The sequence below is a fragment of the Triturus cristatus genome, chromosome 7 (genome assembly GCF_964204655.1).
Source record: "Triturus cristatus chromosome 7, aTriCri1.1, whole genome shotgun sequence".
Taxonomy (NCBI): Eukaryota; Metazoa; Chordata; class Amphibia; order Caudata; family Salamandridae; genus Triturus; species Triturus cristatus.
In genome coordinates this window covers 1245459153-1245474736 of record NC_140590.1, presented here as the reverse complement: position 1 = coordinate 1245474736, position 15584 = coordinate 1245459153, and the positions used below count along the sequence as shown (strand labels likewise).

At 46.2% G+C, this 15584-nt stretch overlaps 1 protein-coding gene across 1 annotated transcript in view; it reads right to left on the bottom strand.

Annotated features, from left to right (window-relative positions):
- LOC146811711 (prostasin-like) overlaps nt 1–14963 on the bottom strand; it is a 100534-nt gene extending 85571 nt beyond the window's left edge. The window contains exon 1 of the mRNA XM_085618702.1: nt 14348–14963. Within this exon, the coding sequence (XP_085474828.1) occupies nt 14348–14396 (49 nt within the window). The 5' untranslated portion in view covers nt 14397–14963. The remainder of the gene's footprint in view (nt 1–14347) is intronic.
- Nucleotides 14964–15584: the final 621 nt, after the last annotated feature.

Below are 15584 nucleotides of genomic sequence, written 5' to 3'. Positions count from 1 at the left end.
GTAAGCAATAACCTATTCCCCTTGAGGTCTGAGCTTTTTGTGTTTGTATGGAGAATCCCTGTCCCACCCTCTTCCTTGCAATGTGGTCAAAGTTATTCTCCATTCACTGGTGGCTGCATCCTGGATATGCTCACTAGTAGGCCTTACTCTAGAGACCCCTTTGACTCTTCCGAAATAGTCAAAAATGTCTACAGTGCCACAGCAGCGAGTTCCCTAGGGCCCGACAGGCACCGGTTAAAGTTGTATCTGCTCCTGCAGCACGGAAACATTTAGAGTTTCAAAAGAAGCCCCTACTGTGGGCACTTGCAAGCTCTGGTCCTTTCAAGAGAAGTCAGGCAGCTTGAGGTATACGCAGCAGAACCCGGCAGGGGCAGGTTCTCTTCCGAGCAGAGCTGCCGACTTCCTCAGGGATCCGAGGTGCTCCCCGCTTCCTGTTTTCCTTGCACAGGGTGGGGAAGGTCAATCTTCAGGCTCCCGACCGGATCCCAGTGATTTTTTTTTTTTCGTTATTTTTTTTTTTAATTGATTTTCCAAATAATTTTCAGGATCAATGTCAAAACATCTTATCCGACATGTTATAAATCACGCTGCCCCTCCTATAACTCTCCCCCCTCCCCCCCCACCGGCGCGCCTTGAGGTATATACAGTATAATCAATTACATATTTCCAGGATCAGTACTGGGCATTGAGATCATACACAATAACTTCCACTATTAGCCTATAGATTGGTGGTCAATCTACTCAAGTGTGGCAGCTGGGGCACCCCGTCCCTCTGCGAGTGAGCCCTCCCGAGTCTGTGTCCGGGATCTGAAGTGCTGCGACTAAGGCCTCCCATGCCCTTGCTGTTTCATACGCTTTGTCGTTATTCAGGCGTGAAGCTTGTTGCAATCTAAGTATGCCCTCACTCCGCGCCCATTTTAGCAATCCTGCCCGCCATCTCCCCACTCTAGGCCCCTATCGTGATTTCCAATGCATAGTAAGCTCCCGTTTAACCAATACAAGCCCCAAGTCAAGGAAGTTGCTAGTCACTTTTGTCCTGGCAGTATGCGGGAACCAATGCAGTAGGCAAGTACCCGGCTCTAGTTCTAATGTCCTATCAGTAACATTATTCAAGAGGTCCGACACCTCCTCCCAATAGGTTCCCAAGTCCGTGCACCCCCACATCATATGCAGGAAGTCCGCTCCCTCTAGTGCACATCGCGGGCATTGTGCCGCCGCCGCTTCAAAATACTGATTAAGCTTCGCAGGTGTTCGATACACTCTATGCAGGACATGAAACTGTATCAATTGAAACCAAGCATTTCTTGTACTCTTACATGCCCTCCTAATCAGTTGAGCCCATGTCTTCTCAGGGATTTCCATGCCAAGATCCGCTTCCCATTTCCCCTGCAGTGCTTGCATTCGCCGGTACAGGCACATTATGGCCTTAAATGTCCCTGCGGCCATTACTACATATTGGCATGCCATTGAGGTTCGTGGTTCTGACAAACCCGTCTTCCAATAGCATTGGACTGCAGCAATAAGCGCTGAATGCAACAAGTAATCCCCTCGTGAGAGGTCATACCTATGCCGCAATACTGGAAAGACAACAAGGTCTCGTTCTCGTAGAGGTCCCCCAACACCTGTATCCCCAGGTCCTCCCAATTTGCTAGTGCTGTCCAGTCCCCTCCATGCGGGAATGCTATACACATACCCAGCGGTATCTCCGGGGCATACGGGCGAGCGAAACCGGCCCTACGCTGGCTCCGGTTCCAGAACAGCCTCATCGTCCATTCCTGTTGTGAGCTGCTCGAGCCGCATCTTCTAGAACGCGGGACCCAAATACCCTCCGGGCCATCCGGACCCCGGAATTCCCTCGCCACAGCTTATGTGAGCCACTGCAGCTGGGCTGCCAAATAATACCACTCAAAATCTGGGACTGCCATGCCCCCATCCGCTCTTGGCCTTATCATTGTGGCCATTGCTACTCGCCTCCTGCCTGTCCCCCAAAGAAACCCGCTAGTCATAGAGCGGAGCTGCCGGAACACAGAGCCTGGGACCCAAATCGGCAAAGCCCGAAAGTTGTATAGTAAACGCGGTAGCACTACCACCTTCAGGAGCGCTACCCGCCCCGCTACCGATAGTGGCAGCGACCGGATCCCAGCGATGGTGCAGCATCCTCCTGAGTCCTCGGGGTCGGCCAGGGGCAGATCTAGATGCACGAGCTCGACCTGTGGGTCGCAGCTTCTACTTCCTCAGGCAGTGGCCTGAACTTTTGGTTTAACTCAGTATCTGCAACCCCTCCTGGCATATGGGGTTGCGGCAGTACTTGCGGACATCTTCCTCTGTTTTACAGTTGGAGACCAGACCCGTTAGTTTTAGCAACAGATGCCTTTCTCCATGATTGGCCTCGAAACATTAACTATGCATTTCCTCCTTTCATTATGATCAGCAGAGTTCTAGCCCAAGTCAGATGGCAAAGAGCTATGCTAGTCTTAGTGACCCTCTTTTGGCAATCTCAGGTCTGGTTTCTGACCCACTTCAAGTAGTCCATGGATTATCCCATCCTCTTTCTATCTTTCCAGATCTCCTACTATACCCCTATGGGTCCAGGTACTCTCTCATCATCAACAACCTTTTATTGTCCGCCTGGAAGGTAACGGGTCATCCAGACTGTATCCAGAAATTATTTATTCGCGTCATTTTACTCTTACAAGAGTCCTTTTTAATTTACGAAGATGCACCAAGACTGTTTTAACTTATGTGTTTTTTCCTTTCTTTCCTGATCATCCTCAGCAATGTGTGGGCAACTGTTTAAAGGTCTATGAGTAACAGACTAACCATCTCAGAACATCCTCCGACACTCAGCTCCTAACTCCCTTTAAGAAACCCCATAAACCAGTGTCTACCCCCACTTTAGCTTGTTAGGTCAAGTGGGTTATGTCATTAGCCGGGATTGATACCTCCATCTTAGGAGCGCATTCCTCTAGAGGGGCCATGGCCTTCAAAGCCTTTTGGGCGGGTTCTCGTCTAGAGGACATTCTGAGATCGGCTGATTAGTCCAATAATAATACTTTTCGTACATTTGATTGCAAAGCTATTCATACTGCTTTTTCTGTGGTGATGAGCATGCTTTTAACAAGCATAATAGGAGCCTCCATGTCTTGACATAAAAACTTGTTTTTTCTAGTCTTATGAAGGAAAGTCTTAATTTTATTAAAGACGCAGAGGTGAGTATTATGCCGCTGCAACATGCTATTAACATTGTTTTTCCCCACCTTACAGTTACCAGTGCTGCAACATCAACATCTTCATGAAGTGCCTGCTTCTTCTTCCAGCTTTGAATTTCTAGTTGCTTCTTCTCCATGGCTTTCCCGACATGGTTGTTTTCCCTCACATTCTCTTTTTCCTGGATCCAGATTTTTGGACTTTACCCAAGAAATGTTTACCCTGGTTTTGGCACTTTGCTTGATTTTTCCATTACTTCTTGCTCGGAAAAGAGGGCTGTTCGCTGTCAGGACAGGTATTATAGGTTAATTTGGCCTCTGATAGGTGGCCATGATGAACTCTTCTGTCAGGGGCGTAACACAGGCCCCCGTAGCCCCCGCGGTGCGGGGAGGCCCCAAGCTTGGGGAGAGGATGTGGTCCGTCGGCTGCGCTGCCGCCTCTGGTGCAGGAAACCAGGGTTCGAGCCTCGGGGCCGCGTCCATATCCTGTGATTCTGGGCAAATCACTTAATCTCCCCGTGCCTGAATGTGTAATGTAAATACGGTGCTATGTAAAGCGCTCCAATACCTTCAGGTCGAGTTCGCGCTATATAAATATGCACACAAAAAAAAAAAGCTCCAGGGGGCCCCCTCAGCACAGCACTCGGGCTGCAGAGCTCCTGATTGAGCCCGGAGGGGGCCCCCTCACGTGCCTTGCAGGGAGGCCTCCTTAAGTTTCGTTATACCAGTGTCTTCTGTCCCTATTGGCTGTTTGTTTCCTGCCTTCTGGGACTGGTAGATTTTATATCTCGACTGCTGTGGTTTGAAATAAAGCAAGATAAGAAGGCACAATACTCGCCTCTGTGTCTTTAATAAAATTAAGACTTTTCTTCGTAAGACTAGGACAATCTAGATTGTGCCTCAGCTCTGCAGCCCAGCCCCGGCTGTTTGCTCTGTGGATTTACTGTACTTCCCTGCGCAGTGGGCCTGCTTGCTCCCTTGGCCCAGCCCCAGCCATTTTCAAAGGCTTTCCTTTCACTGAGCTCTCGTTCCAGAGCACCGGAACACTAGATCAGCTGTTTGGACGCCAAGAACGTCAAAAGGGAGGGGAACCAGCACAGGTGACTGGGCGCGGCAAATGTTGTGCCATGAGAGCAGGTAAAGGATTAGTCCGCACAAATGTTTCTACATCATCCCACCACCATGCCAAGAGGTAGATATGTTCTTGGAGCCAATTTTAATATTGTCCTCCCCTGTCCCACTGGTGCACACTCACGAAAGCTTCCTGGTCCCGTTTTCTGGGGGTTCTGGCGACAGGTTCCTCTGCAAGTATTCTGTGGCCTGCTATTCAACCCCTGAGGGAAAAGGAGATAGGAGGTGGTCTGCTGCATGTGGTTGATGGCTAGACTGTGCTGATTGCATGTGATGGTGTTCGGGGCGGGCAGGCAGGCATGTGTTTGACCACAAACGTTGGTTGTGAGCTACACCAAGCTTCTGTGTATGCTCACGCAGTATTTAAGCGTTTCACCAAGTCCCTTCAAAAGGTCACAATGACTAAGAACTAACTTCCACCTAGGACTGCTGGTGCCCCAGGCAGTTGTTTATTGACTATGGTGGGGATCACATAGAGAGCATCCCTTGAACCGGAAAACCATCGTTTTCTGTGCATCAAGGTCAGCCATATTGAATTCAACATCGCAAAAACTGCGTGCGTTGGGACTCAATAATACTGGAAGCAAATAAAAGGATTTTGTGGCGTGATAAAACACATTCTATGGCAGTAATATTTCACTATGTTGCCATTTTAATAAACATTATTAATCTCTAGCCAAACCTTTCCACTTATCAGTACCGATTTATCACTCAACCCCAGAGTCAGCAAATAAAAGATGCAACGGATCTGCAACTGTACGCCATGGTGCTTTTTTTTTTAAGTAACTTTTGAACCATTTGAGCTAGGAACTGTTTATTTTTTGGGTAAAACTGAAAATTATACAACTGATGGTAGATTATGTTGCATGTGTGGTAAATCCATAACTCTGTGGTAAATGCTGTGGGATGCAAAATTGCATAATACCATTAGTGACACTGAGTGGCTCACAGGAGTACAGGTGCACTACTTATGTGCTCTGTACATTTGCTTATGGGACTGTTATGTGGGCCAAAACATTTTAAAAAATCAGTGCAGCATAGGACCCGCCGTGGCTCCTCTGTTATGGCAAAGGAGCATTGCCCCGCCTGCTGCGAGTGCAGCGGGCACACACATTAATAAAATGGTAATCAATACGATTTTGTTATGTGTCGCAGGCTCGCGCTGTTACAGCACAAGGGCATGGGGAGAGCTGATTAGAGCAATTGCACTATTACTTCAGCCCCTGCCAGTGCGCATGTCAGATTTGGTCGGCCAATCTGACATGCGCACTTAGGAGCTAGCAATCCCAAGGCTGAAAAAAAGATGAAGGATTGCAGCTGCAGGCCCCCAGCCTCAAAATTAGCGCTGGGTTAGCCTGCACCAACCATTCCACTGGCTGATTTCACTTTGCACAAGGGGGGAAGTCCTTCCATTTCCGCACCCCCATCACTGCTGAGGAGAGCGCCAGGAGAATAGATAGCACGCAAGACAGTTTCCAGCAACGCAACATATATATTGTGCTTTTTTGGGGGCATCGCGCACCACAATATTTAATGTTGCCGGCTCCTACTACATAGAACCCCATAGAAGTGGGGAAAACAGCCTGCCATGGTTCACTAAGATCACAGAGTAATTCTCTTCCATGTGACTCCCAGAAACAACAGGAGGAGATTCCTGCTAAACTTTAAAGGTCAAATTCAATGTGTGCAGTTGAGGCTATGCTAAGTGCCGCCTTGAGGCTATGGTAAGCACCCGCCTTGAGGCTAACATTGTTTTGAGATCTTGAGGCTATGGTAAATACCCGTCTTGAGGCTATGGTAAACCTTGAGTCTATGGTAAACACCCTTCTTGAGGCTATGGTAAACACTTGTCTTGGGGCTATAGTAAACACCCTTCTTGAGGCTATAGTAAACACCCTTCTTGAGGCTATGGTAAACACTTGTCTTGGGGCTATGGTCTTGAGGCACCGCCTGTGCACTGTGTTGCGAGCCAACGCTGGAAGAGCCGAAAAGAAATCCATTCCCAAAGCCTCTTGACCACCACCACAACCCATGTCGACACTGCATGGCAACTGAACCAGTAAGCCAAACGCGAGTGACCACGGACTGGGATCAGACTTGCATCAGGTCCCGAAGAGTTACAAAGTGAAGAAACAGAAACATGGAAGAATTCAGACTGCTGACGGACCAGACACCGGGGCTGGATAACCCAGGAATGGTAAGGACAGAGTCCTTTAACTGTCACTTCTCAGAAAGAAAGGTCTGAACTGACAATAATCCTCGAGGAACTCAGTAGGAAGTCAAGTACATGGTGAAGAATATGTACTCTGAGAAAGTATAAGAGCAGACCCAGCAGCTGCAGTTTAGTAATATTATAACCAATATGATGACATCAGTGCACCTGACTACTTAAAGCCCTTGCGCCTAGAGACAAATTAACTATATAGTGAAAAGATGCATTCGCCATGTTCACAGAAAGATTTGACAAACAGCTCCTCAGGAAAAATCTTGAAATACAAAATGTAAATGACGTAGGTAAGAGTTAGTTGTTCAAAGATCAAGTTTTTGATCTCCTGGAAAAGGCTCTATGTCTACCTGCCACCATTGGCCGAAACGTGCGCTGGCTGAGTTTCTGTAAGCATATACAGGCAGGCACCTTTGAACCAAAGCTTGAATCCGAAATATGTCATATAAGTTGATCGCTGAACAAATAACTCTTGCCTGCGACGTTTACATTTTGTTTTTCTGGATCTTTCCAGAGGTCCTGTATGGTACATCTTTTTGTGAATGTGACAAATGCATCCTTCCAATGTACGGTTAATTTGTCTCTAGGCGCAAGGGCTTTAACCTACTCAGGTGCATCTCTCAGCCACTGCAAGAACCTATTATAGATAATAGGGCAGTATAGGACACATGTTTATAGTAGTCTCTGGCACTTACGGGGACTTCTTTGCGCCTGTATGTACAACTGTGATAGGACTGAATGCCATCACTCACAGTGAAGTCAGCCAGTGGCTGAGGTGGGCTGACCCACTGCCCTATGAGGTATGCTGCAGAGGCCAGAATCAAAATGGGAACGGCATAATAACAGACCAATCGATGAAAAGGGTTTTCTTAAAGCCCCTATAATTATAATTTATTTCGAAAAGGGCTTGGCTAACACTGGGGTTGGAAACGGAGCTGTGGCCTCCAAAGTGTGGCATTGACCCGAAACTCTTGATTTGATGTGCCCAGCACTGAGTCAATAACAGCTGGGGAGTTGACATCAGTCCGACGTTCTTCATTCATGAAATGCATTCTCTGGTTCTCCTGACCTCTTACACGTTCCTGGCACCCAACAGACCTGAGTTTGCCGACTCCCACCTCCCGATGTCTACATACACTCACACCAGCCACATCTGAGACTTACATTTCATTGTATCCACGTTAAATAATGTTCCTCCTGTAAACCTCATTCTAGGTAGCTCGAAAACATTCTTTAATGCGTATTAGGTCAACAAATCTCTTATATTTTTTGCTTAAAATGTCCATCTTTCTTTTTGCTTTCAAACTTCTAGTTTTCTACTTAATTGTATTTTTATATTGGATATCTCGATGCAGCAAAGGCCTGTAGTGAGAAAGGGGTCCATAAAACCTGAACTATAACCGAATTAATAAGGTTTGCATATATGCTCGAAATGTGCCTGCTTGGCTATCGGAGCCCAGTGTGTCGTTGATACCTGCTCTGTACAGCGCTGTGAAACCCGGCTGTGTGGAGCGTGAGCTATATAAGATAACATACAAATGCATCATTCTCCTGCTGGGAGTGAGTGTTCCTGCTGCAGGCCTCTTCGCCTGATGTCAGGCGCCCGATGCCCCGCCCTGAAAGTACACAGAGTGGCCGAAACCAAACCCTGAGCTGGGAGGGGAGCCTGAGAACCAGACCGCGGGGATGCACAAGACGTGCCTTCAAAGCTGTGCCCGGGATGGCTCGAATTATGCTGCGTCGTGTGCTTCTGCCATCCGCTACAGCTTCGAAGCGCTGTAAATGGCAGGTGATATTATATAACTCACCGGTATCTACTTTACTGACTTTGGACGGATGAAGGCGTGTGTGGGTTTGCAAGTAGTATGGCTCTGTGAGTTAAGTCAACAGCCGAGCTTCGTGCTGTTCCCCAGGCCTCGCTTGTGAGTCACAGCAGGGATTACTCAGCCTTCCATCCTTCTGAGGCTGAGAAGTGAGAGCCATTTACTTTTAGTGACTTCAACACTTTATTATTACTATTAATATCATCATTATTATATCGGGCTAGAACAGCCAAATAAATATTACATTAAATTGTACTTTGATTAGACACCCCCAAAAAATCCATAAGCCAAAGTATAAAAATATACTGTTTTAAAACCTCTCTTTTTACACTATTCTTATAAATCAAGACCACTACGGTTGCAGCCCTGGGGGTCATTAAAGCGAAAAGATCCATAAAAGAGTCATTCATCTTATACCTGGGGGTTCACAAGCCTTTTCCTTTAAAAAAGTGGCTACAACAGGTGTAAATGTACTGTCCATAGCTGTGTAAGGTTTGCGAAGAGCCTCTGGCACACCTCTCTCCTGTCCCAAAGAACTCAAATCGGAACAGCCTTAGGAGTCGATGCCATCATTGTTCCATATTAAGCAGGCGGCTGTTTCCTCAATTCAGAATTTCTTGAAAAAATAAGACAAGGATTTTTTACATCCTATAAACTGTGTCAACATGGAAAGCTAATTGATAAGACTTCTCTCGCAGGTACCTTTTGATATCATTCTAAACTTCATTCATCTAAATCTCATTTCAGAAATTAAATAGTTTGATTAAATAAAAATATTTCTAAAGCGCAAAGGATTGCCCAAAGGCGTCTGTGCGTTTCCCAAAGCAGGAAAGTACAAAAAAGCTATCAAACATCAAAGATAATTAGAACATTGGAATGTGGAGCACTCCATTGTAGACAATGGAGTGCTACGTGCTTCTACGGGCTGGTTAAGGCCCGCAGAGCAACATTCCAATGTTTTACAAAAGCCTCTCGAAGCTCGAGGGGATTGAAATCCCCTCCAGCTTCAGGAAGCCTTTGTTTAATTTGTTAGAACATTCTGCCCTCTAGTGGCAGAATGTTCTAATAGCCTTATAGCCCTTCGTAGCAGGGCTATACCGCTATTAAAGTCCCGCTGCTTTTGTTAAAGTCTCTCTCCTTCGGCTCGGGCCTTTAACGCTGCAGCGGGCCTTTAATAGCCGGTATAGCCCGCTACGGCGGGCTATAAGGCTATATTAATTGGTCACATCCAGGGTAAAAAGTCAAGACTTTAAACCCTTCCTAAATTTGAGAAGGGAAGCGGCCGATTTTAGTTCGAGGGGTAGATGGTTCCAGTTTAAGGCCTAAAATCTCGGTCATATCTTGGAATAGTCCGCAGAGATGTCGCTCTCTCTTATTAACCAATTCAGATCGCCCCCAGCAGAGCACCTTCAAACTTCCACTCGCCACCGTTCCACAAGGTATTATCAGTACACCAGTTAGAAACGTCATATCTCAGAGCCCTCAACCCGTCTCCAATCGAAAGCCTCTACTCAGTTGCATTAGAAATGTTATGGTCCATCCAGATTGCTTGATCTCCAAACAATTCAAAATGTAAGAATGACACTCAGTGCTTAATTTGAGCCAGTGGTTGCAGGTTGGGCTCACAGGCACCCTTTTTTGTGGGCCGGATCTCATTGTTCCATCATTTGACTCTGGCCAAGAATAATAGAGAAAAGGGAGAAAGAAAAAGGGAGTGAATGATGGGAAACAGTGACAACAGGACAAAGCAGCGTTGAAAAGAACTTTCAAGAGAGAGTGAAAAGGGCTGGAAGTGTAGGGTGGTGGATGTAAGACGCATGAGGTGGAATCAAGAATAGACAGGCTTGGTATTCTGAGAAAAGGTTTTGGCACCAGCACTTATTATCCACTTACAAAGCCAAAAGTGTCACACCTGAGACCTACTGGACCTGCCAATGCACGTAGAGCACGAATGGAGGGGGAGCATAATGAAACGGCTGTATCGTTTTGTGGGGTTGGGGGGCATATGCCATGACGTGTGTGTGAACCAAGCGCCATTTTTTGTTTAAAGATCTGGGATGGAATGGTACATTTAAAAAAAGACTAAAATTAAACGACCATATCACTTTCTTTTCTAGAAGAGAATGGCTAGCTGCAATTAGGTGCCCCCCCCCCCCAAAAAAAAATAACTGCATAAAAAAATGGGCCCGAAAGCGGCTGTGGTGGGAGTAGTGGATTGTTTTAGCAGGTGAGTGGGCGAATAAGGGAAAAGAAGCACATGAGGGTAGAAGCCATGGGGAGGTGATATGCTCATGAGTGAAAGAAAAACACAGGGCAAAGAAAGAAGCACACGGATGAGAGAAAGCAACCTGGAGGGAGAGAAGCACATGAGGGAGACAGATGTAAACACATGCAGCGCTTAAGCAACAAAAAAAAAAGGTATTGGCAATACCAATAGGTCTGGCTTTAAAATAACGTTGTAAGGTAGTATCAGTAGATAGCATGGGAATGGATATATATTTGTGTACAAGCAAAAAACTGTAGAGTAATATTGATGTAGGTTAAAAGGTCAAGTGACAATTGCACTGTCAAGCCAGACCTAAAAATCCATGCAGGTTAATGACTGCCCTCCTTTCAACTGTGCTTCTGCCAGAGAAAAAAAAGTATAAATTATCTAGTTAACTAAGAAAATGTAATGTCACGTGTGTGTCCTTAAGAGTTCAACCTCAGGCAGCTGGGTAAATAAACAAAATGAACAAGGCTATGTGGAAAGCCTGCACTTTTTTAGTGGAAGCACACAACTTCTGCCCAATCAAAACATGTACTTCTGCTTCCCAATGTGTGGCTGGAGCCAAAGCCCTTTCCTGGTATTCTCACATAATGATCCGATGACAGCTCGCTGTCAAGCCAGACCATAAAAGGTAGTTCCCTAAAAAGGATCAGTAGGACAACAAAAGTAAAGACAAGCATTGGCAATGCCAATAGGTCTGGTATTTAAAGAATGTTGTATGGTAATGTGAAGCATTACCAATACATAGCATTAGAATGGATTTGTGTAAAAGGAAAGAACTGTAGAATAACACTGGTGTAGGTGAATCGGTCAGATGACAGTTGCAGTGTTAAGTAAGACCTAAATATCCATGTAGGTTAATGACTGCCCTTCTCCCATCTGTGCTACTGGCAGAGAAAAGCACCATGAATATTCAATTTATTGAAAACACTTTCATAGCATCACAATGTCAAGTGTGTGCCCCTGAAAGTTCAAGCTCAAGCAGCTGGATAAATAAACAAAATGATTACAACTGTGTGAAGGCCAAGGACTTGTTTGTGGAAGCACGACACAAAACATGTACTCCTCCCTTCCAACACGTGGGCAGTCAAAGCCCCTCTTTAGTGATGCTCACATAATTGTCTGGCGACAGCTGCGCTGTCAAGCAAGACCGCAATGATATACTCGGGGGAGGGGCAAACACAAGATGGGACAAAGAAAGCTATCGAATATGAAGCAAGCAAATGTGACTGGCAACAGAGCCAACCAATGGCACGCAGTGGGAGAGCTACAAGTCTCTGAAGCTCATGGTAAGCACGCAATAGGTTTTTGCAACCAGGTAGGCCCAATCTAAAAAAACAGGGGGCCTACTCTCTGCCTCAATCTCTTCAGATGGGGAACTGTGTGACTTCAATGCTCCTCCCTTACACAGACCTGGGCCCATGCCTTTGAGGGAAGAGTTACGTGTTATTTACAGCACTTAGAAATGGCAGACATGCAGTATGCAGTGCTGTGTATGAACATGGCATTATTATTAAAACAGAGGAACTCAGGGCAGTCCCTATTACAGGCAAGACTGGGCAAATGAAACATCAGCCAATCACGGACACTCAATTTGCATAGCAGTCAGTGTCCCAATAGGTGGGACTAGGATTTCCCACTGGGAGGAGAAAGCCCAAATGATGAAGCATGTCACCATTGGTGAGTGAGGGCATTCGTCCTAAAAGGGATTTCTTCCCCTATTAGTTTTCTATTTAAGAGACACCTCTATTGCTCTTCTTTTTCCTCTTGTATCTTTTCTTTTGCTGCTTTGTTGCATTACTTCAAAGATGTATCAGACCTAAGAAATCTATTGTGTTGACAATATATTGTGTTAGGGGTATTATTTCTTGTAGGTCTCTAAAAATATACATACCCTTGGACCCCCTTCTTTTCAAGGATTTGGTGTGTTCTGAGTGTCCCTATAGGACCTATGACTCTTGCAGCCACCCCGCCTTTAACCAACAGCACTTTACTTCCGCACATTCGACCATAATTTACAGTGTTAAACATAGAACTTCTGGTCACCAACACAATGTGCTGTTTGCTAAATCTGTACTGAATGGAGGTATTCACCAGTGATGAAAGGTATATTTCACCCACTCGGATGTCTATATTCAAATAGTCTGAGCATTTAGATAGCAAAACATAATTATACCAAGCCATAAAACAAAGCAATTGGGTTTACGCAATGCTTATTAAACACAATTTCACATTTCCGCACGCTGCAAATGATTATTACTAGTCTAATTAAATAGTGCGTAATTTACTAATCTAAGGAACCTCTGACCTGCAGGCCACACAAGATGTCAGCAGCGAGCGATTAACTCTCAGAGAACTGTTTCCAGATCATATGCATTGACCTCCTGAGGCAACTCATTACAGCTTTCGTGTTACCAAAATATCACCCAAATACCCTTGTAATAATATCAGAACAGCTGCCGGAAGGAGTTTCGCTCCTGTTAGGGCTCGCCAGGGCAGCATAGCCTTGTTGAGACACGAGAACCTTCACACATCGGCAGCCGATACCCAGAGTTTGCGTCACGTGCACGGGGATATGAGCTATCTGGTGGTTACGTGCCAGCGCGACTACGTCACCTCGTGGGGCCCAGTGAATATTACCAGGTCAAGTCTTCAAATAGAGTTAATACAATACCTGGGAAACTGAAGTAGGTCATTACTGTATCCTAGCTGCGCAGGGCAAAATCTGGAGGTCATTAAATGCTCCGATTTCTCACCTCCAGCACACATGCCACGAAGACCTAATTTTTCAACTACACACATTCCGAGGCCCTTGCAGTGGTCGGCACTGCCAGAATTGGTGAGGTTTCTACGTGCCTTTGAATACTCAAAGCTCAATAGAGTTTACCTGCCCACCTCTATATCCAGTAGCAAAAAGGCCAGGTTTGAAAACGACCACCCGTCTTCTGCTGAACGTGAGACGTCACTGACTGACGTTTATAGGGTTGAGAATCTCAACGCTAAACTTCGAACTTTTGGCCAACAGGTGGTTCGGAGGCCTCAGCAGCGGGCACGGTATTCTGCTAAGCTATTTAGATATGGGTTCAAAGTTTTCCCTCTCTGCTCGACGGCAAGGTTGCTGAATAACAAGCCTGCCTACTCTTGATTCTTGATTTTGACTCCATCCATAATCCTACATTTGTTGCCTCCTTGTTTCACTCTCGCGGGTTATTTGTCACCCCCTTTTCTCCCTTTGTCATTGTTTTCCCATATTTCCCTTTCGTTCTTCCTTTTCTGCTTTTCGCTTTCCTGCTCTGAATAAAAGTGTGATGAAAACCAGTCAAAGTCCCGAAAAGTAAGTGATTGCAACCACCGGCACAAATTAAGCACCGAGCTTATTTACAAGCCCTATGCGCCGCCAGTACGTTACTTTTAATATGAGAAAAGGTGACGCAAGGGGCTTGTAAATAAAATAAGTCCTTGAGTTCACGTTTGTGATCATGCAATAGTGAGACCGGAGACTATGGAGAACTTGCACCAGTAAAAATCAGGTTACGGCAACAGCAGCTTTTGATATGGTATAAGCAATTGAAATAACGATTAACACCTCTTCCACATGTCACGCATGCTCTCCGCGTTGTATGTTTTTCACAGCCCCCCCCCCCCCCCCCTTTGTTTGCGTTACGGCCCGGGTGGTTCCGTCCGTTTTCCTCACCTTGATGGAGCAGAAGCAGAACAGCAGCGAGGGTGGGCGCAAGACCCATCGCGAATCTCGGTGTCCAAGTGGGGGTTCGCTCTCAGTGGCACCCCTCGATTATGTCACCCTCAAAACGGAAGAGCCTTCAAACTTTCCAGGCGTAAAAAAAATAACGGGGACTTCGCTGGCTTTTTTTTTAGGTGGAAAATGAATTGGTCGCCTTCGGTCTTCTAAGCAGGAGTCCTCCTGGCTGACGGGAAGGGTGGTAAATCCAAGGAGAAAACAAAGAATCCCCAAATGTTAAAAATACAACACAGTTAAAGGGTTGCTCTTCTGCGTAAGGAGGGAGTCCGGGGTGAGCGCCGCATCCAGCACCGAGAGCATGAACAGGTGGAATGAGGGCAGGGTGGAGCCTGATACCTGAAGTACCGGTCCCAACGGCAGCCACCCGCCCAGAGCCACGCCCCTCCTGGCGTCTGACCCTCCACATTCCTGCCCCCTCTTGGAACGGCCGATGCTCCTCTTAATGCGCCATTTTACCTCAGCGCACAGGTGCGTCTGAGGAAAGGGAGGGGCGGGGGTTTGGGTACCATAGCAGGCGGTGTAACTCCCAACAACCTATAAGTAGTGGAATGCATAGTATCGCAGGAGACTGCACAACAGGGCGTAGGGTGGCATGGGTAACACCTTTAGTAGTGCGTCACAGCTACCTCCCCTGATTGTGATGCAACTGAAAAACCAAAACTCCTCCAGCACGTCTGCCTGTTCATACAGAGAACACACAGCAAACGTCATTGCCTGTTCATACAGAGAATACACAGCAAACGTCATACCGGGCCTTATGTTCTTTCTCAGGAGTCTGCCACGCTCGGCTGTATGCCAGGAGTGTCAAACTCCAAGGCTGCCCAGTTTTATTCCACCTCATACTTCTTTCTTCCACTCTACACCTCCTGACTGTTTCTCAAATGCGCCTGCTCTTTTTCATCCCTGCTTTCTCCCTTTGTCACTGTTTTCCTATCGTTCTCTTCTTCCTCCTCTCACCCATTTCTGTCTTTCTCTCTCTTGTTCTGGGTCAAAGTCTGATTATGATACATAGGCCCCCCTCCCCAAAAATGAGTGCAGGTTTAGATCACCTTCAACCACCTGCACAAATTAAACATTGTAAATGTCTTTAAAGAACATATTTCTATTTGGTGTTATTAAACATCACAGTTTTAGTCTGACCTCACATAGCTCTAATTCCCGCACGTAACTG